The 23,681-nt window shown below is 42.5% G+C and overlaps 1 protein-coding gene across 3 annotated transcripts in view; it reads left to right on the top strand.

Annotated features, from left to right (window-relative positions):
* The first annotated feature begins 2,219 nt into the window (after window positions 1-2,219).
* Window positions 2,220-23,681, top strand: part of FBXO10 (F-box protein 10) — a 149,546-nt gene continuing 128,084 nt past the window's right edge. For 2 of the 3 annotated variants that reach the window (XM_088460125.1, XM_088460124.1), the window contains exons 1-3: window positions 2,220-2,392; window positions 18,849-18,938; window positions 19,321-19,911. In XM_088460125.1, the coding sequence (XP_088316251.1) occupies window positions 19,327-19,911 (585 nt within the window). In that variant the 5' untranslated portion in view covers window positions 2,220-2,392; window positions 18,849-18,938; window positions 19,321-19,326. Of the gene's footprint in view, window positions 2,393-18,848; window positions 18,939-19,320; window positions 19,912-23,681 lie in introns of those variants that run through there. The other variant, XM_088460122.1, reaches the window with a different exon arrangement.

The following is a 23,681-nucleotide window of genomic DNA, read 5'->3' as shown; positions in this document are numbered from 1 at the left end:
AGTGTCAGTAGGTGTGTACAATGTGGTAGTGTCAGTAGGTGTGTACAATGTGATAGTGTCAGTAGGTGTGTACAATGTGATAGTGTTAGTAGGTGTGTACAATGTGATAGTGTCAGCAGGTGTGTACAATGTGGTAGTGTCAGCAGGTGTGTACAATGTGGTAGTGTCAGTAGGTGTGTACAATGTGATAGTGTCAGTAGGTGTGTACAATGTGGTAGTGTCAGTAGGTGTGTACAATGTGGTAGTGTCAGTAGGTGTGTACAATGTGATAGTGTCAGTAGGTGTGTACAATGTGGTAGTGTCAGTAGGTGTGTACAATGTGATAGTGTTAGTAGGTGTGTACAATGTGATAGTGTCAGCAGGTGTGTACAATGTGGTAGTGTCAGCAGGTGTGTACAATGTGGTAGTGTCAGTAGGTGTGTACAATGTGGTAGTGTCAGCAGGTGTGTACAATGTGATAGTGTCAGCAGGTGTGTACAATGTGATAGTGTCAGCAGGTGTGTACAATGTGGTAGTGTCAGCAGGTGTGTACAATGTGGTAGTGTCAGCAGGTGTGTACAATGTGGTAGTGTCAGTAGGTGTGTACAATGTGGTAGAGTCAGTAGGTGAGTACAATGTGGTAGTGTCAGTAGGTGTGTACAATGTGGTAGTGTCAGTAGGTGTGTACAATGTGATAGTGTCAGTAGGTGTGTACAATGTGGTAGTGTCAGTAGGTGTGTACAATGTGGTAGTGTCAGTAGGTGTGTACAATGTGGTAGAGTCAGTAGGTGAGTACAATGTGGTAGTGTCAGTAGGTGTGTACAATGTGGTAGTGTCAGTAGGTGTGTACAATGTGATAGTGTCAGTAGGTGTGTACAATGTGGTAGTGTCAGTAGGTGTGTACAATGTGGTAGTGTCAGTAGGTGTGTACAATGTGGTAGTGTCAGTAGGTGTGTACAATGTGATAGTGTCAGTAGGTGTGTACAATGTGGTAGTGTCAGTAGGTGTGTACAATGTGGTAGAGTTAGTAGGTGAGTACAATGTGGTAGTGTCAATAGGTGTGTACAATGTGGTAGTGTCAGCAGGTGTGTACAATGTGGTAGTGTCAGTAGGTGTGTACAATGTGGTAGTGTCAGTAGGTGTGTACAATGTGGTAGTGTCAGTAGGTGTGTACAATGTGGTAGAGTCAGTAGGTGTGTACAATGTGGTAGTGTCAGTAGGTGTGTACAATGTGGTAGTGTCAGCAGGTGTGTACAATGTGATAGTGTCAGCAGGTGTGTACAATGTGGTAGTGTCAGCAGGTGTGTACAATGTGGTAGTGTCAGCAGGTGTGTACAATGTGGTAGTGTCAGTAGGTGTGTACAATGTGGTAGAGTCAGTAGGTGTGTACAATGTGGTAGTGTCAGTAGGTGTGTACAATGTGGTAGTGTCAGCAGGTGTGTACAATGTGATAGTGTCAGCAGGTGTGTACAATGTGGTAGTGTCAGCAGGTGTGTACAATGTGGTAGTGTCAGCAGGTGTGTACAATGTGGTAGTGTCAGTAGGTGTGTACAATGTGGTAGAGTCAGTAGGTGAGTACAATGTGGTAGTGTCAGTAGGTGTGTACAATGTGGTAGTGTCAGTAGGTGTGTACAATGTGATAGTGTCAGTAGGTGTGTACAATGTGGTAGTGTCAGTAGGTGTGTACAATGTGATAGTGTCAGTAGGTGTGTACAATGTGGTAGTGTCAGTAGGTGTGTACAATGTGATAGTGTCAGTAGGTGTGTACAATGTGGTAGTGTCAGTAGGTGTGTACAATGTGATAGTGTTAGTAGGTGTGTACAATGTGATAGTGTCAGCAGGTGTGTACAATGTGGTAGTGTCAGCAGGTGTGTACAATGTGGTAGTGTCAGTAGGTGTGTACAATGTGGTAGAGTTAGTAGGTGAGTACAATGTGGTAGTGTCAGTAGGTGTGTACAATGTGGTAGTGTTAGTAGGTGTGTACAATGTGGTAGTGTTAGTAGGTGAGTGTATAGTGATGTGATTAAAAAAAAACCAAAAACGTTGAATAACGGTTGTGTGGTTGACTCCTCAGCCTGATACTAGCACCACCACATGATGGAGTAGTATCAGCACCATAGAGTAAGTCCCCTCCTTTATCTTTACGAGTCTTATTGCTCACTGCTCAGTCTTCCCTTCATTCTCTTAAATCTCTATGGTGCATGGCTGCTGTATTCATTGAAAACTACAGGAGGGGCTTCTCTAGTCATCTCTCCTCCTGCTCTCTATGGTTAGCTGCTGCAGCTGCAAGAATAAATGTACGGGCAGCAGCACAGTAGTCTCTGTAGCAGTATCAGTAGTGCGGGGGCTCCGGTACAGCAGCAGCGGTAGTAGTATGTGTGTGTGCGGTCACTGCGGGGTGATTGCTGAGCAGGTAGGCTCTGCTGACTGTCTGTCAGTGTTGAACTTTATGCTTCTTTGTTTCCCTGATTAATTAATATTAATTAATAGCTGCTCTCATGTTACGGTCTGTTTTATCTGCTGTGCAGTAGAATTGGTTTTGTTATTGCTATTTAGCGTATCTAATATAGCCAATAGTTTATCCCTTGGCTGGTGAGATGTGCACAGGAGACTGCTGCCACTGTGTGTGATGTATGTATGTATGTATGTATGTATGTATATGTGTGCTCTATGTGACATTGAGATGACGAGGAGGCATAAACTATCCTAACATCTTATCATTGTCTGTTGTAGCCTGAAAGTGTGGGGATAACTGTAGTGCTAGACCCAAATTGCAGCTTACTCATTTATTTGTTATGTGCAGAAGCAGCTGTATAATGTATGTATGTCATTCAGTAGGGATTTTCCATAGGGATAGAACTAGCTAAACATTTATCTGAATATTTATGATTGATAAATCAAATTACAGCATTGTTTTAATTAAGTAAGATTTATAGTTCAGCAAATGGATGTAAGTATTGTTATGGCTTTTTATCAATTTGTGACTTGTATACACGTAAACACCCATTTTACACTCCCTGATTTGACATTTGCTTAGAATTTACACTCTTTTCATTCCTTGTTATTGTTGCACATTTACAAATCCAAACTTCTTGAAAATGTTGGAACCAGCGAATTACACACCAGAACTAGCAGAGTCTAGCTCACACTTTGCATCTTTCATTTGCACTCACGCAGCAAAACACATTTCCACGTGTACAATACGATAAAAAAAAGTATTTAGAATAAATGCTGTACTCATGTCCCCTCACAATTAGTTTAAATAAGTAATGTTTTTAAGACAAAAAGTAAAAAGTTTAAATTAATAAAACCTATTGCTGGGAGGCTTTACATATCCACAAACCTAAGCAAGATGGGAACGCAGGCGTGCACATTGAATGGACTGGATCATCTTAAGGCCCTTACACACCAGACAATTTTTGAGTATGGGTGTAAATGTAAAACCAAAGTTAATTGTGTTGCGCTTTCAGTGCTCTTGATAATTGGGGACTGGCTTGTTTCCACAATATGTTTAAAGTACAACTACGACAAATATTCAGGGTTATTACGTATTATCACGCAGTAAAATGAGAATGCATGTTGGCCTACATTTATCACCTAGACTATGACACGTGCATTCATCGACCACACTCGTACATTCATTAACAACATTTATTCATTTATAACACACATGTACATAAATCACCCACAGATTTACATTTATTACCCACATATACACGTTAATTTATCACTCACACTTAGGTATTACTCTCAAACATACATTCATCAAATGCACACACATATATTCATAACCCACACATCTCACATATATTCATCATAGTTGCACATACATCAACAATATTTATATATATATATATATATATATATATATATCTACAAAAATATGAATACACACACACCTCAACTATACACGCTGATGTGATGTGTTAGTGTATGGCTGTGCATTGAAAGGAAATAATTTTGATAAATAAGGGACTGTTGTTTAAAAGGATTTTGTACTGATGAGGATTTTGGACTATGATGATTTTACCCTCCAAGTTTGTTAGTTTCAAGACTAGTTTATGGATATGTTGCCTGAAATATGTCAGGCTTTATGGATTGCTGCTTGAAACAAAATGCCTATGAAAATGTAAACAAAACCTTGTACTTTGTCCCCATTTACATCACTGGTGGGATTTCAATTCGGCACAATGCTTGGCCGCATACATATAGGGCACGAACGCAAGTGCTGACGTTGCAAGTTTTCCCTTGCATGCAGTAGATGCTGGCCGGACGCAACATGCCCTTCCAGAACGACACATCACATAAAAATCTGCTATAATTGATGCAAAGTGAGCACTTAGACACTGTGTATGTATTGGCATATTTGCTTAATATGATTTTGTCAACTATAATCATAAGTAAACAGTTTAATTGGCTTTGAGCAAGTGTAAATGAGACCTAAATCTCAAACCTTTACCACAATGCTAGGTTACTTGTTTGAGATCTCAGGAGACTGATGTGGAAAAACCTTTAGTTAAACTTCATAATGTGCCTTGTTTACAGCAGTGTGTTATAATTGATGTGCTGTGCCCCTCAGGGCCTGGTGATCCCTAGATTCCTCTTTCTCTGTGTGTCATAAGTGAATGCATAATTATGTGCCTGACATTAAAGGGTAATTATATGTTCTCTTGCTTAGACTAATTCCCTTTTTATTTTATTTTAATTTTTACATATGCATCCATCATACAGGGGTTTTCCAGCTGAATAATACAATTTAATCTTATTACTCTGCTTAACATTTTTATTGGTTATTTCTGTCCAAAGAGAATTATAACATTTTATCAGTAATTTGCTTATAATGTTCAAAATTCAACATACAATCAGCTTAATGCAGATTTTAAGGGGCAGAAATTCCACAAATGTCCTTAGCAACTAAGTGGCACCTGTTCCTAGCCACAAACTATTGCAGGTTTATCTGGGGTTTGTTGCTAATGTCTTCTATCTGTGCCTGATGTCACTCTGTATACGTACAATTGTTCACGCGACTGATCTGGAGAAGTGCCAGAAGAGCCATCAGGGGATATTTGCATTAATGCTATCTGTGAATATAACCCTGATGATAACTCATGTTGCTAATTTAACTTGATGCAAATGTCTTTGGCCATAATATACAGACAATGCGAAGAATTCCACTATACAAGATAAGTCACAAGTTCGATTGTTTTTACCTTTATACCCCTTTTACACCAGTGCTAAAACCCGGGCTATTGCAGGGTTAACTCTGGCAGCTCCTTGGTGTAAAAGAGGACAGGGTTGGATTCCTGGGTCGAGTGACCCAGCAATCCAACCCAGGTAACTTGCAGGGTTTAACATGGGAATGACCCGTGAAACCCTGCAGTGTAAACAGCGCAATCCGGGTCACGCTGACCTGGAGCACACGCATGCCGGCCAATCTGCTTCAGTGGCGCTTAGAGATGATGTCATCTCCAAGCGTCCACTTCTACGCCGGAAGAGCCAGATCACTGCAGATCCGGTTCCGGTGTGAACGGCGCCGACTCGGGAATATCTTGGGTCGCCGCCGGCTAAATTCTGGGTCTCATCTGGTTTGGAACCCTGTTCCAACTTCCGGGTCAGACCCAGAATTTAGGTATAAAAGTGGTACACAAACTGCACACCAATTTTGTTAATATCCATTAAGTAAAAGATGATTTAATTACAGGTATATCTTTCTGAAGTTTTCTGGTAATAAAAAACAAAACAAACAAACACACATGTAAACCAAACGTTTCTACAGTATGTATTCACTTGTGTGATGGGGAACTTTTATCAAATTATTTAAAAAAACATATTGGACTTCATTAAGCACATTGGATGCAGTGTGTCCAGTTGGACTCTTATCATACATACATACATACATCAAGGTGCATGCTAGTCCATGTGGGATATGTGTCCGCAGTCACAAATTGTATTCAGGGGAGTATAAGCAGGGAAAAAATGTTAGCTTTCAACTGTTTCCTTCACTATTTAACAACAAAATTTGGCAGGTGTTTACTAATGGTGTTTTTTTTTATTATTATTATATTGTAAAAATGTTGCAGTTCTCTGCAAAAAAAACCTCAACACTGAGGAGTCATATGTTTGCAATGCATTTTATTATCACTAGAAAAGTGCAAGTAAAAACACATGTCACATTGCTGCCAGTGTTATTTACTAAAGATGTGTGCGTATGTGTTGTGTTTCTAATTCATCGTCTTGTTTTGGTTTGGACAAAACCACCTTCAAATGTTTTGGTTTTACTTTTTTTTTTTTTTTTCCCACAAAAACAGCTAAAATCATGTAATACAGATGTGTCCAAATACATCTTATCTCCGTGCGCTACAAGTCACGTTAAACACATCGCGTAAGCGCAATGTGACTCTGTAGCATTGAGCGTCTCGACTTCTTACCTTTTTAATTGTGTCTTATTCGCAATGCGATGTGAATAGGATGCACAAGCAGCTTCTGCTGATTACAATGATATAAATGCAGCATGCCTATATTCTGTGTGCGGCTGCGGCTATATCTGCATGCAGTGTTCGCAAATACGCGCTATAGCGCGTATTTTACCCGCTATCGAGCACTGAGGACTCACTTTTTTAAAGTCCCCGGGACGCGCTGTGCTGTGGCCAATCCCTGACAGCTGGCTGCAGCACAGCGCGTCCCCCTGCAGAGACAGACAATGCTGTCTGTTAGAGCAGCCAATGAGAGTCAGATAGACTCTCATTGGCTGCTGCTGTGGAAAGCAGTGCTGGGATCAAGTGTCTGATCCCAGCATCGGCACAGCGTCCGTGCCCGGCGCTGGGACAGTGTTTGTTCCCAGCACCAGGTAAGCCACCGCGACGGGTACCTGGTGAAGGGACCGCCCGGTCCCTTCCACCAGTGTCGGCGGGAGAAGCTTGGCTCCGGGTGCGAGCTGAGCGGAGCTCGCTGCCCGGAAGCCAAGCGGCGGCGGTGGTTTGGCACTGGCCACGAGCTTTTGGCTCGCGGTCCAGCAGCCAATAGGAGGCAGACGCGGCAAGCCAATCGCGGCTCGTCGCGTCATAGCCCCGCCCACTCGCAGCGTCTTGAATAGACGCTGCAGAGCGGGAACATTCAGTCCGGCGGCGGAGGGGAGGGGAGGAGTGAAGACCTCCTGAAGACAAGTGAAGAGCGGCGCGGCAACAATTCCGGCGGCCACACAAGAGGCCAGAAGACAGCGTGATCAAGAAGGAAGAGGTGGCGCGATCAAGAAGGAAGAGGCAGCACCGCTGGGCAGGACGGGCAAGCGGCAGAAGACTGAAGCTGAGGACCGGAGAGGACTGCGGGGGTGGAAAGTAAAAGAGCTATCGAAGCTCCCCCCCCCCCCCCCCCCCGCAGCCTCTTCCACCATGCGGGTAGGCGGCCTTGGACCACCGTTATTTACCCCTCCCTAGACCACCAGGGTTGTCGGACACTAGGCCCGTGGCATAAATTCAGGCAATAGGCCTGTGGGTATATAGGCGGGCACAAGGCCCAGGCTACATAGGGGGCATTAGGCCCAATTGAAGGTATCTGCCCCGCCCCACCCAAATAGGTGTGTGACCTGGGCATTAGGCCCAGGTCACTAAAGGGCAAATAGGTGGGTCCCCAGTAGTTGACCACTAATTTGCCCTTTAGTGACCTGTGCCTAAATCCCAGGTCACTCCTATTTGGGGGGCAACTACCTCCACTACATAGGGGGTCTAAGAGGCATATGGGGGACTCCTGGGGGCACTGCATAGGGGGACTACTCCTGGGGGTACTGCATAGGGGGACTACTCCTGGGGGCACTGCATAGGGGGACTACTCCTGGGGGCACTGCATAGGGGGACTAAAGGGCATTAATGTGCTGCATCATTTGTGAGGTGTATTACTGCATGGCATAATGTGTAAAGGCTGGTCATTGCTGTGTGGCATAATGTGTAAAGGGCATTAATGTGTGGCATAATGTGTAAAGACCGGGAATTTATCCTTTGATAAATATGCCTATTACCTAAAGCGTTATTCATAGGCTAACCATACTATAGCTTTAAAACGGGACACATGAATAATTACAAAGGTTCTGTGACTGGCTGACTTCATGCCTGGATTTCACCTGGTTTTAATGAGCCACATAACCTGTGTAATCCATGAGTGTCCCAGTTTAAAGTGATGATATGGTAAACCTACTTAATTCACTATGGATTTTGTAAACAGAAAAGTCATATTACCTGAAAAATCGTGGAGGCATTAAAACATGCATTTAAGGGGCCTGTGGGGATATCTGATGCTGTTGGGGGTATCAGATGGACATTTTAGGGGGATGTGGGGAGGTCTGAGAGCATATGGGGAGCTCTAAAGCATAAATTATGATGGGACCCAGAAATGGTCAGGTAGGACCCCATTTCATTCAAAGTGGTGGGTCCCTGGGACCCACAAATTTTGTCACTCACCGCGATCACTGCTGCATGCAAAATGCTGCGTTAGTGTCACTGTAACAATATTATTACTTCAGTTAACCCATTACCCTGGCACCCACTTGCCAGGGATGCAGGTTAGAGCCCTGGGCTGTCATCCCAGAGCTGGTTAATGCTCAGGGGGTGGGACCCCATTTTTTTTTGGGTGGGTAGGAGTGGTCCCCACTTTATGAGGATTGCCAACCCTGGGCTGACCAGTTTGGGGCTAGTTTAATGCTTTGGCAGGAGGACACCACACTGTGTGTCCTCCTGCTGTGACATTGCCACATGGAAAATATTGGGAACCCCACACCAGGTTTTTCTCACGATTTTTCCATGACCAAACCAGGCTAAAAGGTCCAGGGCTGGTTATGGAATTAGGGGGAAGGGGGACCGCACGCTGTTGCTCTTTTTAATTTGAATTATTTAACTGCTTAAATAAAATCCTAAGACGCATGCACAGATCATAGTGATCTGTGCATTCTTCTCCCAAACTTGCCTGCACCTTTAAATGCTATCCAAAACACACAAGTTCGGTTTTTAAATCTGAGTTCCGAACTGACAGCAGACCCGAATCGGACTCTGTTCCACTCGGAACCCCAAAGTGATTCCAAACTGGGACAATACGAACTGGGACTATATTTGACTCAGAACCCTTAAGTTCGGGTGTGTTCGTATTTCCGAAAAACTAAACCGCCGCTAAAATAATATGCATCGAGAAAACATGAACACTAACAAAAGCAGCAGTACTTATTATGGTGACACAGGAAGCAATTTTTGTTGAAAATACTAGTAAAAAGCATGTAATAATATTGTATTGTAAAATTGTCAGTTTTAAAATACAAATCTAACCACATAGAAAATGTATTGCATTTAGATGTATTTAGAAATGCAGTCTGCATTGTTTTTTGTAAGTGTCTGTGACAAAGCACAGTGGTCACGGTAGTTTTGTTTCGGCATAATGAAAATATTCCTCAACATTTTTAAGGAGTATTTTTATACAAAAAGGAGTAAATCATTATTGATTCACTTAATTATAAAATGCCATATGTTGTCCCACAATAAGCAGCGTCTCTTACCTTTACGGCTAAGGGGGGCTGCCACTGCACCTCCATTCAGGGATGTCACACCAGTCGTGATTGGCACCAGCATGTGCACAGACACGGCTTATAGGGGAGTGCATCAGCTGCAGCTCCTAGAAGCACAGTAAAACTGGGTACACACTGTATGATGTATCGTATGATATATTGTTCTGATGTGGATCGGAACGATATATCATATAGTGTGTACGCCCGATCTGTCATTCATGATGGTCATTTATTGCATTGTCCCATCTGCTGTTCTTCATTGCAGATCGGACGATGCAATGAACGACGCAGTACAGTTACATGCAGCATGTAATGATACATCGCTCAGTGTGTATGCCATGCGTAATGTATTGTTAAATTGCACCGTCACTGGGTTGCACCGTCGTATTGGTGTGTACGCAGCTTAAGCCTGCCAATGCAACAATGGGAGTGGCTTCATGTAGAAAGTTCTCTGCTAATGCCATCTCGGGCTAGCCGCCTCGGAGGTAGGTGTTGTCTTCGGGATGCGGTTAAAATACCGACTGAGGGGATTCTTGCGGTCAGAATGCCAGCGCCGGAATTCCGACACCTATTAGAATCCCGGCGCCGGCATCCTGACCGCCGGAATCCTGAGGGCAAGTGGCGGGTTAGTATACCGACCGACAAAGTGTCGGTATTCTAAACCTGTCCTGTCTGACCACCGGGATGCCAAACGCTGGCATTCCGTACCCATCCCGTTTTCTTCCCACAAGCCTGGTATGTGATCAGCAGAGTGTGCTTACAATGTGAAGCTACTCCACCTGCTCACTGGGGACAGCTTACAGGGTGTGGGAGGCTCATTGGGGTTAATAAGCTATAACAATGCTCCCCTGGTTAAATGGTGAGTTTTGAACATCATATGGCAAGTTACTATAAGTGGATTAACAATTCTGAATATATCTGTGATGGGTCTGAAAATACAGAGGAATTTTTTCTTATTTACATTGGTCTTCTTGGTGAAAGTCATTAGCTGACCAGATATTCCTGACTCTATGTTGATCCGAATTGTTTGGCATTTCCACTTTTGTAGTGATATGATGTCTATTCGGTCTAAAATGCATCCAAACAATGTTGGATTACCTCTCAGAATGTGAAATGGGTGATAACAGAGAATAGTAGCTAACCTTCAGCTCTTTTGCAAATGTAAATACATGGAGAAATGTCCATATCTTATAATTTAACACTTTTTTATTTTTTTCCAGTACAATGACTGTTTTCTGCAATGTGAATGTGATCACCTCTATAGATGTGCTCTTATACATCTTTGATGCAGTCTTGCTAAAAAGCTTCTCTCTCTGCGCGTCAGGTTCCATGAGACTTTGCTGGCACTGGGCATCTTTTTTTTGCATCTTTATTTGCCAACTTGCAAAGTGATGCGACTAGAACGCACCAACAGACTGTGCTGATTGATTTGATATGCAACACTTGTATGTAACTGAGTCTCTGAATCTGTATACAAAGTTCTACAATGTAGCGGCCGCAGCTTTTTTAATTCCAAGTTCCATTGTGGTTCATATATACAGTGTCGCATATCATATTAATCAGCACAGTCTGCTGGTGTGTCCTAGTCACATTGCATTGTGACTTAGATGCATTTCTGGCGAAAAAAGACACCCAATGATAGCAGCGTAGCATGGTACCTGGCAGCTCGCTCATGCCAGACAAGTCGCACTGCGTGGCATATTGAGGCTGGATGTATGAGGACACATCTGTACATACAGAACATATTTGGAAAGTACTATCAAAATGGTTTATGAGGGGTCAGCCTAAAAATAATTTGTAAAACTATTTTATCTAATAAAACTTTGGTTGTCTAGAAGCTTTCTTTAAGGACTATCTGAGGGCACCCATTCATTCCTGTGCCAGAGTCTTATTGATGATGCAGACACACCCAGCTTGTATATTTACTATTCTTTGCAGAGAAGGACTGGAAAAATTAGTCAAAATTAAGATGGACATCTTTAAATTATGAGCATTACATTTCACTTAAATTGAAGATATTAGAGCTTTTGCATAGCAAGAGGTGGGATAGATAACAAGAAAAGAAACCGATAGTACATTACTGGTGCCCAATCAGTGCGCAGGGACTGCTGATAATGCTGTATGTAAAGATCTGTAGCATATAATACTGGGATTACTGGGCATTGGGCCTGATTCAGAGCTGAACGCTCTGACCAGAGCGCTCGCTCTGAATCAGGGCCCTCTTCCCTGAAAATGGAGCGTCCTCCTGGACGCTCGCATAGCTGTGGGTGACCACCCACAGCATATGCGAGCGTCCATGATGATGGTCGCGATGGTCTTGACCATCGCGACCATCGGGCTTGCGACGGAGACCCTGCGGTAGGGTCTCGCTGCCACAAGCCCAGGAGTGATTTTGGCTCTGTCAGAGCCAAAATCACTCCCACTGACATCACTAGTGATGTCAGTGGGGCCGGCCCCAGACGGTAGGCGTTCCCATGGGAACGCCTCCGTCTAGCAGTCATGCCTCCGGCACGCCCACCAAAGGGGGCGTGCTGTCAATCAACATCGACAGCACGCCCCCTTTGGTGCGAGACCCGGAGCGACAGCTTGGCTGTCGCAGTCCTGGTCTCGCGCATGCGTCTGACGGAGCTCCCTCCGTCGTGCGCATGCGCAGTGGGGGAACATCGACCCGTTTGCGAGCGTCCTTTGCTCGCGAACGGGTCTGAATGACCCCCTTTGTCACAATGTCTTTACCATACACATATAGATCATGAAGCATTTGTTACTTTTTAACAAATAATTATTACATGTAGTAAATCTGTAAACATGGAGTATTTACCTTTTATTATGGAATGCATTATATTTACCAGTAGACTGTCTTAAGTAGATCCTGCTGTTTAGAAAGTAAGACTTTGAGATACAGCATATGCACCAGTGTGAAAAATGCATCATATGTCAAGAATTAATTTCCCCTAATTTGTCTCATGCGTAGAGGAACACATGAGACTTTTTTTTTTTTTTTTTTTTTTTTAAAGTACCATCTTTTAATTGGTGTCAATGACACCTATACAGGAGTATCTGTGATCACTGAGGAAGTTGTTATCTTGTTGAAGCCAAATGTATACTGTATAGAATACTTTTAACCACATCTAATTATTATTATTATTACTACTATTAATTTTTATTTGTATAACTTCACCACTCACACAGAGTATTTGTCATTCACATCAGTCCCTTCCCCATTGGAGCTTGCAATCTAAATTGATTAACACACAAACACCCACATAGACAAATGGTATCTATTAGTCAGCAGCAACTTGGCCTACCAGTATGTTTTTTTTGGAGTGTGGGTAGAACCCAGTACCCAGAGGACACCTTTACAAGCACAGGAAGATACGATCTCAAACAGATAGTGCTCAGATCAGGAATCATACTCCTGAATTCAGTGCTGTGAGGCAGCAATGCTATCAACAAGCATTTAGTAAAAATGTGCAGCACTGTGCAATGCATTTCACACAGTGATTATATATTTTCTCATTTTTTTACATGCTCTCATCTTGCATTAGCTACACATAAACCCAGAATTGTAACACCCATGTGTATGTAGCATTAGAGTGGTATCAACTGAAAGTTCATAGCATGTAATTGCTCCTGTTCATAACCACTCCCATGTGACAGTGATCAACCTAGGGAATATTTCTCCACTGTTGTATGGGAAAGGTTATGTTCAGAAAACAATGCATGTTGGATTTTCAGAGCTTAATCGCTCTCATATGACAGGTGGAACACTGCCTCTTCACTTCAGCTGGTTAACATCAGAGCGATTGAGTGATATTGTCACAGTGTGCCGGACCGTGCGGCGGCAGGCTGCGGACATAAAAGCCTCGGCGCCCGCTGCCGGAGTTCATGCTTCCGGCTCCGTCCCAGGCTTTGCTGTGGCTGCACAGTGCAGGCAGCAGAAGAATTTAAAGAGATGGGCGTGCCAAACGTGAGGTCATGTTTAGAGCGAGATTCGAACTTCTCCCTAAAGAGGGAGTTTCCGGGCACTAACAAATGCCAGAGTATAGGCTCTGAAACCATACTCCAGCATCCCAGTGAATTCTGCTGCTTGTATCAGACTTTGGCTTCGTTTGTGACCTGATTCCGTCTCCCCCCCTGGTACTACCTTTGGTATTCAGGTTTCGACCATGACCTGTTGTTAAGTGCTGCTTGGTACCGTTTTATCTGTTCGGCTCTGACCCAGCATTGTCGGTAGATGGGAGTATGAAAATACCTTGTTGAATTTAGAAAATGCTCACAGTAAATCTAGCCATAAATTTTGTGTTTTCTTTAGCTTGCTTTCCAATGGGACCATTATTTGTTATAAAATACATCAGTCAAAGCTATTTCCAACACCTGGTTATGAAATGGTGTTTTTTGAATTACTCTACCTTCCTTGAAGTCATGGAAGCCCATTTGTTTCCAACATGTCTGTGACTGGATGGACTTATTCTGCGTCCTAAAACATAAACCACATTTTTTAAGGTTACGCTAGTTGTCAGCGACTTGTCATCACTGACCGCTTTGCAGGTGCTGCTATGCCAAACCAGCTCTTTACTGGCTGCACAATAACATGTTTGCCCTAGTTGTAGGAAGTTCAGACACCTTTGCCAGCACTTTGAAATGGGTACATTTCTGGGTAGTATATAAGCACCTCTTTGGTGATTGCTCAGGGCTAATCCTCCAAACCGCTTACTTTTGAACAGGGTTTTTGGTTGCTGGTGGAGCACTGAATCCAGAAATTGGGCTCAATGTAGAACAGTTGGGGAACAGATTAAAGTGTGAGTTATACTCTGTTGTTAACAGAAACACAGCAGGGATGAGGGGATGTTGCCTGGAGTAGCATGGTGCAGGACGTTTGCCAGCTATGCCACTTTCATCCTGTTTATGAGACAGAAATCAGTCCCCTGCTACAGTGGTGGGGTAGTCTCTCCTGCACCTCCTGAGCTATATATCGGTGGGCTCCTTACCCAGAACTTGCTGTCCGGTGATCCCTGCGCTATGTCCAGCTAGTGTTTCCTCCTGCTCTGGTGCCCTTTGAGTCTCTCCCCACCTGTGCAGCTGAGATGTCTGAAGCTCTGGTCTGGTCCCTCATGGCTCTTCACTAACTTAGTTACCGTGGCAATCTTGAAATTTTCTTGCTCGGCTGTTACTGTAACACCGTGAGTAGTGTGTCCAGGACTCTGCCCATGACATTGCTTCTTTTGGCTTTCCTGGTTGTTCCAGTACATCTGATGCCTGCTGCCTTATATTAGGCTATATCCTCTGAGGTACAGGGTGGTGAGCTTTTGGTGGTATGGTAGCCACCACCATCTTGACGCTGGTCTCCATTACAGTCGGTGCTCTGATTTCTGTGCTGTGCTGAAATTCCTATCCTGGGACATTTCTTCCAGAATATGGCTACTTCTCTGCAACAGATCCTCCAGGCTTTCATTGCTTCTACTCATAAAGCTTGATAATATGCAGATGGATACTGTTTTCCTGTTGTACCAGGGAGAAAGCGTTGTAAAGGAGTTAAGCAAGTTATATATCTGATGGCTTCTGACAGTTTTTGTGACTGACTGTGTCCTGAATGTAACCTTTCCGATGGATGTGATCACTACTGATCTTGTTGCGGTCTACCTGAAAATTTGTTCCTTATTTTTCTGTGTGCCGGGTTTATGGGACTTGTTTAAATATGCTGGGGACTATTATTTCAAATGTATCCTTTGAAGGGATAGAGAACTGGCCAGACTAATATATTAATGCATGCTACTTTGCCACATTGCTTGGGATGTCTTCTTTAACTCCCTTTTTATTTTTCTTATGGATGTAAATTTATATATCCTGGTTTTGTATGTTGTATTTTATATTATCTTTCCTTTTATTCTCTGTTAACAATGTGCTGGCCTGCAATATAGTTCTAATTTTCTTATGTACTCCATTTTCAAATGCTGCGGGAGAGCCGGGGCTAGTCTAGCCTAGCTTGTTCATTGCCTTTGTCATTTATGTTGTGTTATTATCCTTTATTTGGGCCTGGGGGTTAGGATTTTAGGTAATAAGTGTAGTTAGTTGTGGGTTGGGAGTTAGGGGATCCACGTATATCTAGGGCTAGGTCATGCATTCTTTATGGGGAGGCTTGCTTTAGGTTATGAGGGGGTTGTATTTTAATTGTATTTAATTTTCCTATTATGGCAGATATATATTTTTTTATTTGTTATTTACTATTTTCTGTTATGTGATCATTTTATGATGGTTATGTAGGGATAAGATATGTTATATGCTGACCATTTTTTGGTATATGTTCCCTATGATCCGTAGTTATTTAATTTTACGCTGCTTATATCCTTGTGTATATGTACTGATATATGCTGTAATCAAGTTTGAACTGCCAGTGTGATCATTATATTTTTTTCAGTATGGTTGTTTGTGTATGTACAGTCAGGTGCATAAATATTGGGACATAGATAGAATTTTCATATTTTGGCCTCTATTCACCACCACAATGGCTTTGAAATGAAACAAACAAGATGTGCTTTAACTGCAGACTTTCAGATTTCATTTGAGGGTAATTACATTCAAATCAGGTGAACGGTGTAGGAATTACAATGGTTTCTATATGTGCCTCCCACTTTTTAAGGGGCCAAAAGTAATGGGACTATCAACTCAAAAGCTATTTCATGGACAGGTGTGGGCTATTCCCTCATTATTTCATTATCAATTAAGCAGGTAAAAGGTCTGGAGTTGATTCTAGGTGTGACATTTGCATTTGGAATCAGCTGCTGTCGACTCTCAATATGAGATCCAAAGAGCTGTCACTATCAGTGAAGCAAGCCATCATTAGGCTGAAAAATCAAAACAAACCCATCAGAGCGATAGCAAAAACATTAGGTGTGGCCAAATCAACTGTTTGGAACATTCTTAAAAAGAAAGAACGCATCGGAGAGCTCAGCAACACCAAAAGACCCGGAAAACAACTGTGGTGGATGACAGAAGAATTCTATCCAGTTTGGTCCATACATATTTGGACACTGATACAGTTTTTGTTATTTTAGTTGTTTACCAAAACATATTCAAATGACAGTTATGTAATGGATATCGTTTTATTTAAAGCATACTTGCCTACCACCCGGAATGGCCGGTGCTGCTTTTGTCACTGGGAAAGTCATACAAGTATCCCACCGTGCCCTCCGTCCACCTGTTGCCACCAACTTCCCAGAGTAAGGTGGGAGGGCCAAGGGGCCGATTACATGATTTATGCTGAATGACATCATAATAGCCACGGCCCCTGCTTTACAGTGCTGTTAATATAAACATTGTATAGCAGTGGTCTGGCCACGATGACTCGATCATGCAGTCACGCTCCCGGCACCATCCACCTATGTCGTGCCAGTTTTGAGATGCGGCTCCCCATGCTGGAACTGTGAACGCTCGCCTCTGAAGCGATCAGAGGCTAAAGAAGCCTCTTATCGCTTCAGAGGCCAGCGTTCCCAGTGATGCAGTGCGCGAGTGAATTCATGACATGGAGCGTGCTCCATGCACCTACTGGATCTAGTTTGATCCAGTCAGAGGCAGCAGCACTGCGGCAGCGTGGTCAGGTAAGTACTGGGCTGGGGGCACTGCATACGGGGCACTACTTTAGGGGGAACTGCATAAAGGGCACAAGTACAGGGGGGCACTGCATATGGGACACAACTCCAGGGGGGCACTGCATATGGGACACAACTCCAGGGGGGCACTGCATATGGGGTACAACTACAGAGGGGCGCTGCATACGGGGGCACTACTGCCTGAGAGCCAGTGGGGGGGCAGCCTGAGTGCTGGGGCGGATGATGCCTTTCATGTTTATGGGGACAGAGTGGGGCTGTTGAGAGAACTCCGTGGTGGATGTGGCTCTGGAGTGACACATGAGGGGCTGCTGCAGTGGCTTTCAATGTATTATATGGTTCTGGATTTCAAAATGTATTTTATGTGGATGTGGTTTTTAAAACATATGTTATGCGGCTCTGGCTTTTTCAATGTATTTTATGTGGTTCTGGATTACTATAGGTATTTTATGTGGTTGTGGTTTTTAAAATGTATTTTAGGTGGATCTGGCTTGTTTCAGTGTATTTTATGAGAACGTGGCTTTTTCAATGTTTTCTTTTATTGCTCTGGCTTTTTCTTTCACGTTAACAGTTAAGCCGGCTATACCCTGTGCGGTTAAGAAACGTCATGATGTGTTGTTCGATTTCCCTTGAGATTCTTCCCTTGAAATTCTCTATACGATGTGGTCAAAATGGAGTACGATTATTCGTCACGATCATACAATCCCAATATGCATGTGTATCACATTGTACATGATAGATCGCAATCTTACGGTTTTGCTGTAGGATCTATGATCCAAATCTACGATGGCAGGGACGCGCATCGACATAATAAACCTACATAAACAACACACGATGTGCACGATTGATCATTACGATTGATCGAAATCGTGCAAAAAAAATGTACCGTGTATGGACTGCTTTACCTCCACGGTGAATGTGTGCATGCGCTAACAGCGTGAACTAACCGGAGTGTGACACAGGGTCATGCTCCTGCAAATGTCATACCAAAGGCGAGTGCACAAAAAGTGGGGCGTGACCTTTTGACAGATAGCCATTGGCTCTTTAACTTGCCTTCAGATATTTTTAGCTCTTTGCACTGGACCGGTTGGCCAACCCGGTACTAGAAGATTAATATTAAAATAATAGTTAAAATCCCCCTTGGACTGTTGTTAAAGTCTGAAGACTTTCTTTTCAGTGGTCTGTTCATTTCAATGTGGTAACGACATAAAACACACAATGGAAAACCAATTTAAATAAATGTGATATTGAAATTGAAAGGAAAAAAAGGGAAAAAAACCTCTGCAAATACATAAAGGTGTCTTTTTCCATCCCTCAAGAAATCTGTAAACTCCAGATCTTTCACCCAACACCCACCTTTTCCTTGACTTACCTACCTTGTCTGTATTTGCTTTGTTTTTATGTGAAATTGTAATTTTATTTTTTATAGTTTGTATCTGACAGTCCGGTACTGCATAGTTGTACATGTGACTAACAAATAAACAATTATGATAATAACAACAGCATGCATATGTAAAGAAAAAAAAAAAACCCATACCAAATCTTATACAGTCAATCTGTAATTTGTATTCGTGGTCTAACTAGAAGTAGAACTAATTGCTGAGTGGTTGTATTGAATTATTGTATTTTTTTATTTTTTTTTATTATTTTACTTTTTTGTACCATGTATTTTTTTTAAAATCATACAAAGGTATAATACTACCCGTGTTATTATTGTTACCTAGGGGATGTAACCGACTGGCAATAGGATTGAAGAAGCCAAAATGGAGATGAAGCTGAAAAATGCAAGTCAATCCAAATTCGTTTAAAAAAAGGTAAAATGAATAAATTCATGTAATTTCATGAAGTAACAAAGCCACAGACTGTCCAAGCTTCTATTTTCACCAAAGAGCAACAATTACTTTGTGGATAATGGGTTCCTAAGTAAGAAATCCTATACATATATATTTTTTCATGCAAGTTTAGACATAGGGGTTTTCTTTACAATTTTTTAACCTAAGTTCCATTTAAATAAACTTTTAGCTATTATTTATCTGATTTAAATATGTTCTTTATAAAATGTCTGCTGCCAAAGATGTAAAATTATTTAATTTCCATCAATATTTAACTTTTACAGTTTTCTAAGAATGTAATGTAAATTGGGCTTTTTTTATATATATTTTTCCAGACATGTTTTAACTTATTCTAACTTTACAGGATATTATGGAGATTGGTGGTCTACCACTTGAACTGTGGCGTCTAATTCTAGCCTACTTGCCTTTGCGTGATCTTGGAAGATGTGGATCGGTCTGCAGATCCTGGTATGACCTCATAATCAGCCTGGACAACACAAGATGGCGACAGCTTTGCCTGGGTTGTGTACAATGCAGACACCCCAACTGGCCCATCAATCCTGAAGTAGAGCCAAAGTCATGGAGAGAGGCTTTTAAACAACATTACGTAGCGTCCAAAACCTGGACAAAGAATGCTCAAGACCTTGAGTCCTCCAACTGTTTATATTTATTTAGGAGGAAGAAGGATAGAAGGGTTCTTTATGTTGGGTATGGCTGTGAGTTCGAGAACCTCAGGAGTGCCCTAGCTTCAGCTAATATTTACGACCGTATTATGCTCCAGCCTGGTGTCTATGAAGAGCAAAACGAAATAATTCTAAAAGTTCCTGTTGAGATCATGGGCCAAGGAAAGCTTGGTGATGTAGCATTACTTGTCTGCATTGACCAGCAGTGCCCAACCTCTCGCCTATGCAACTTGGTTTTTATGCCTGCTTGGTTCACGCCAGTAATGTTTAAGGTGAGGATAATTTTTCTCACATCAAATATGGGTAAGCTGATTGATTTATTTTTGAAGAACCTTCAGTATCATATTATCCCTCCTGTAGCAAATAGATGGGTGTGTCCCTTTTGAGCTCCATTGTTCACATTCCAGAACTGTCCTACTCCCAGTGTCTGGTAATTGCAGGGCACACAGGAGAGTGATCCCCTTATTTGCATTGGGTGGGGGAAGCAATATTGGTGTAACTGATTATACTGTACTAGTGAACCTTTAAGCTCTGTTCTCTGAAATGCCTTTGCAATGTTATGGGTAAAATGTGCAATAATGGTTGTACTTTAATGTTTAAATAATTGTACATTTGGAAGCCTGAATTTTTTTAGAATGAGTTCTGGGTTAAATTGTGTTCTTAATATTTACATTGCTGTGAATGTTTTATGAATTAATGTTCTTTTTGCAGCCTTACAAGATATTATAGCTGAATTACCCATTAACATAAGAAATTACATGGAAGAGATACATATCGCAGAGCAGTAGGGTACCTGAAGAAAATGATTCCACCTCCTTTGTTTCTTGAAAGCTCCTACTAATAACAAATGTATTTCATCTACCCTATTTATTGTGCCTTTCAAATTTAATTTACATAATTTTATTTAAATGGGTTGCTCTATTTGCATTAGTATGCTTTGGGAGTAATGTTTGCCTTTTACTTTATTATTCTCTCTGGATCTTTTCCTTCTCCATCTGGAGGTCACATTATGCTTAGTTCTGTATGATACCTTTCCTAGGGAATTATTGTTAAGAGTATAATTCACATATATTAACACTTTGATTGTTCTGTATGTGAATAGGTCAGTGCTTGACAATTTTTTCTAAAATCTTGGCGCCAGCTCATAGTGGACCTCATTCAGAGTCGGCCGTAAGGGGCCGCTCGTCATAGGGGAAAGGGGCCGGATATGCAAATGAAGAGATCACAAGTTGCGTCGCTTAGATGGGATCGTTAGCCGAACGAGCGAGGGTAAGAAGCAGCCGTAAGACTAAAAACACGCCCCCTTCTCGATCGCAACACACGTCATCTCCGGGGTTATAAGGATTAATCGGGACCCATCGGAGCTGATCGCAGAGCTTAAGGCTGACCATACCCTCTGTCAAACACTACGATCTAGTCAGTGTAAAAACCACACATGTCACGTGTGCCATGACACTACTTTGTTAATTATGCACTCTCATAAAACTCCGTTCGCATAGTCAGGCACGCCTGCGTTCGGATCTCCACTCCCCCGTTCACAAGCACCTTCCCCTGTTACCACCCACAAACTGCTCATTCTGTCACTCAAACTAACGACCTAATAAACCACAGAGCGCCACATTAGCCACTTCAATTACCATCAAACTCAACCACATGCACATCTCTTGCACCAAATTAATAGTGTGCCACACAGTGGGGTCCCCATTCAGTAGTACCACCAGTTCATAACAAAATACAGTAGTGGCACCAGTTCATAACCTGCCATACAGTAGTGCCACTAGTTCATTATAGGCTATATAGAAGTGCATCCAATTTCTCTTAAAAGGTGCAATTTATAGTCTCTGCCCCACTCTTACAGACTGTATTTTTTGGCATATACCAGTATAATTTCTAACCATATTGAATTTTAGGAAAATAAACACCATTAAAGCACCACTATACCTAATCTATATAATAAGTGAGAAAGAGCGTGTGTGCCTGTTTGTTTGGGGGGGATCAACTGTCACACTGCACATGTACTGACACTTACTAATCTAATCTAAGATCATTTCCACATAGGCCATGGTCTCCAGTGTTGGTCTTCAATGTAAAGAATGAAGGCTGCAGATGGACTTCAAGGTCCATTCTTCAACCCGGGCAACGCTGGGTATCCCAGCCAGTACGCAATGACATAACAGGAAAAAGTAAATACCCACGAAAATAGTCAATTACCATTGCAATGTATGAACAAATACTTTCCCACTCAGATCCACTGTAGATTACACACAGACACACACATTCTCTGTGCTGTGATCATCAGGATGCATTGTCTGGTGTAGCCACCCACGCGATCTTTAGAGGGATTCAAGTTACTTTCAAATCTTCCCAGTCCCCCTTCTTTATTAGCCTCATTCCTCCTCACATCTTGAGTCCTGTGTGTACCTCAGACCAAGCAGACAGAGGCTGTTGATTTATGCTAAGTCCTGCTGCTGACCACGCGGAGCTGTTACATGGCTGCGGAACACAGATCAAAGAGGGCAGAGGCATTCAAGCCTAACTCCCCTGTCTCTTCCCAGAGTACAGGATGTGGCGTTGCACAAACCTGCTAAAGCAAGCTAGTGTGCATCACTAATTACTGCTGGCTGCAATACAACACCCACAAATCCCTGCTGGGGCTGCTGAGGATCTTCTTCCTCCTGCCACAAAATATCCATTTGCCAGGTCAGAAATAGTTGCAATGGCAAGCTGCAGTAGTTAATATTTGGAGCACCTTGTCTTCCATTTTCTATTATTAGTATCCTTTATCATGCTTGACAGTTGAGATAACTTTTCCAGGCAAACTACTGGAATACTGCTCACCACTTAAACTTGCCAGAACCACTCTAGTTACTAGTGGCTAGTGAGAAAAATATTATCCCTTGGTGTAGATGATCCGAGAAATAAAAAGGAGAAATGCAGTGTACATGCTACATGCTAGTGAGCACATGGTATTAGGTGGATATACTACTCACCTTCAGAGTGAGGTAAACATTCATATAGACCAAATGTTTGTAATTTCTTCCAAAATACCTTTCTGGGATATATTACTGGATTATATGTTCGTGTATACCCATATCTGTTTAGAATTTAGGGCCTGATTCAGAGCCGCGCGCTCACGCTGTGTGTTCGCAAGCGGCCCGATGTTCTGCATGCGCACGTTTCATTCTGTGTATGCACGAACTACACAGTGCGATCGCATCCCTCTCGCTCACCCAGCAAAGGCAGCCCAGGGTAATGAGTGACAGGAGGGCCGTTTGTGGGTGGTTACAGGGGCAGGACACTAATAACGGGGGTTGGAGATGCGAACGCTGGCCTGCCTGAGTGTTTCAACGGCGTTTTCGAGGCGTGCATAATTAACAGGCAGCATCATAGTACACGTCACTTGCCTTTTTTTTAGACTGATTTCCTCGCAATGCTTGCGGTAGAGTAAAGCTACCTCAAAAACTGCGTTAGCATCCGATGGTGGTCGATGTACCAATGTTTTAATACACTCCCTGGAGATGATGTCTGCTGGTGGGCGGCTCTGCCTGTGCGATTGGGCGTACGCATACACAAAGTGGCCGCTCGCTAAGACATAGCGGGCGTGCTTATGCCTTGGCGAGCGATCGCTTCCCGTGGCATCACTTTGACAAATTTGCATACGCAGATAGCGAACGGGTCTGAATCAGGCCCTTAGTACAGATGAAACAATGCTCACCTTTTCTTGTAAAAAAAAAAAAAAGTGGTATAAATTATTATCTCAGATGTATTCCTTTCTTTTGTTTAATAATATATAAAAACATTTCAAATAATGTAATACCGGTAATCCAGCATGCTTTGCACTCACACTGCTGAAGGACAAAACTATTCTGAACATGGGTTTTAATCTATTATTCTGCTGCAGAACAAAAAGTAATTTAATTGTCAAAGTGGTCAAATCAACTAGACGTGAGTTTGCAAAAGCAAACGCACATCACAAAATATGCATAGTTCGCAGCAATGGGCGCACCTGCAAAGTGCGAGATTCAATTATAAATGGCTTTTC

The sequence above is a fragment of the Taudactylus pleione genome, unplaced genomic scaffold (genome assembly GCF_031769625.1).
Source record: "Taudactylus pleione unplaced genomic scaffold, aTauple2 ptg000967l, whole genome shotgun sequence".
Taxonomy (NCBI): domain Eukaryota; kingdom Metazoa; phylum Chordata; class Amphibia; order Anura; family Myobatrachidae; genus Taudactylus; species Taudactylus pleione.
The sequence above is the reverse complement of the archived record's forward strand: the minus strand, read 5'-3'. Positions and strand labels throughout refer to the sequence as shown.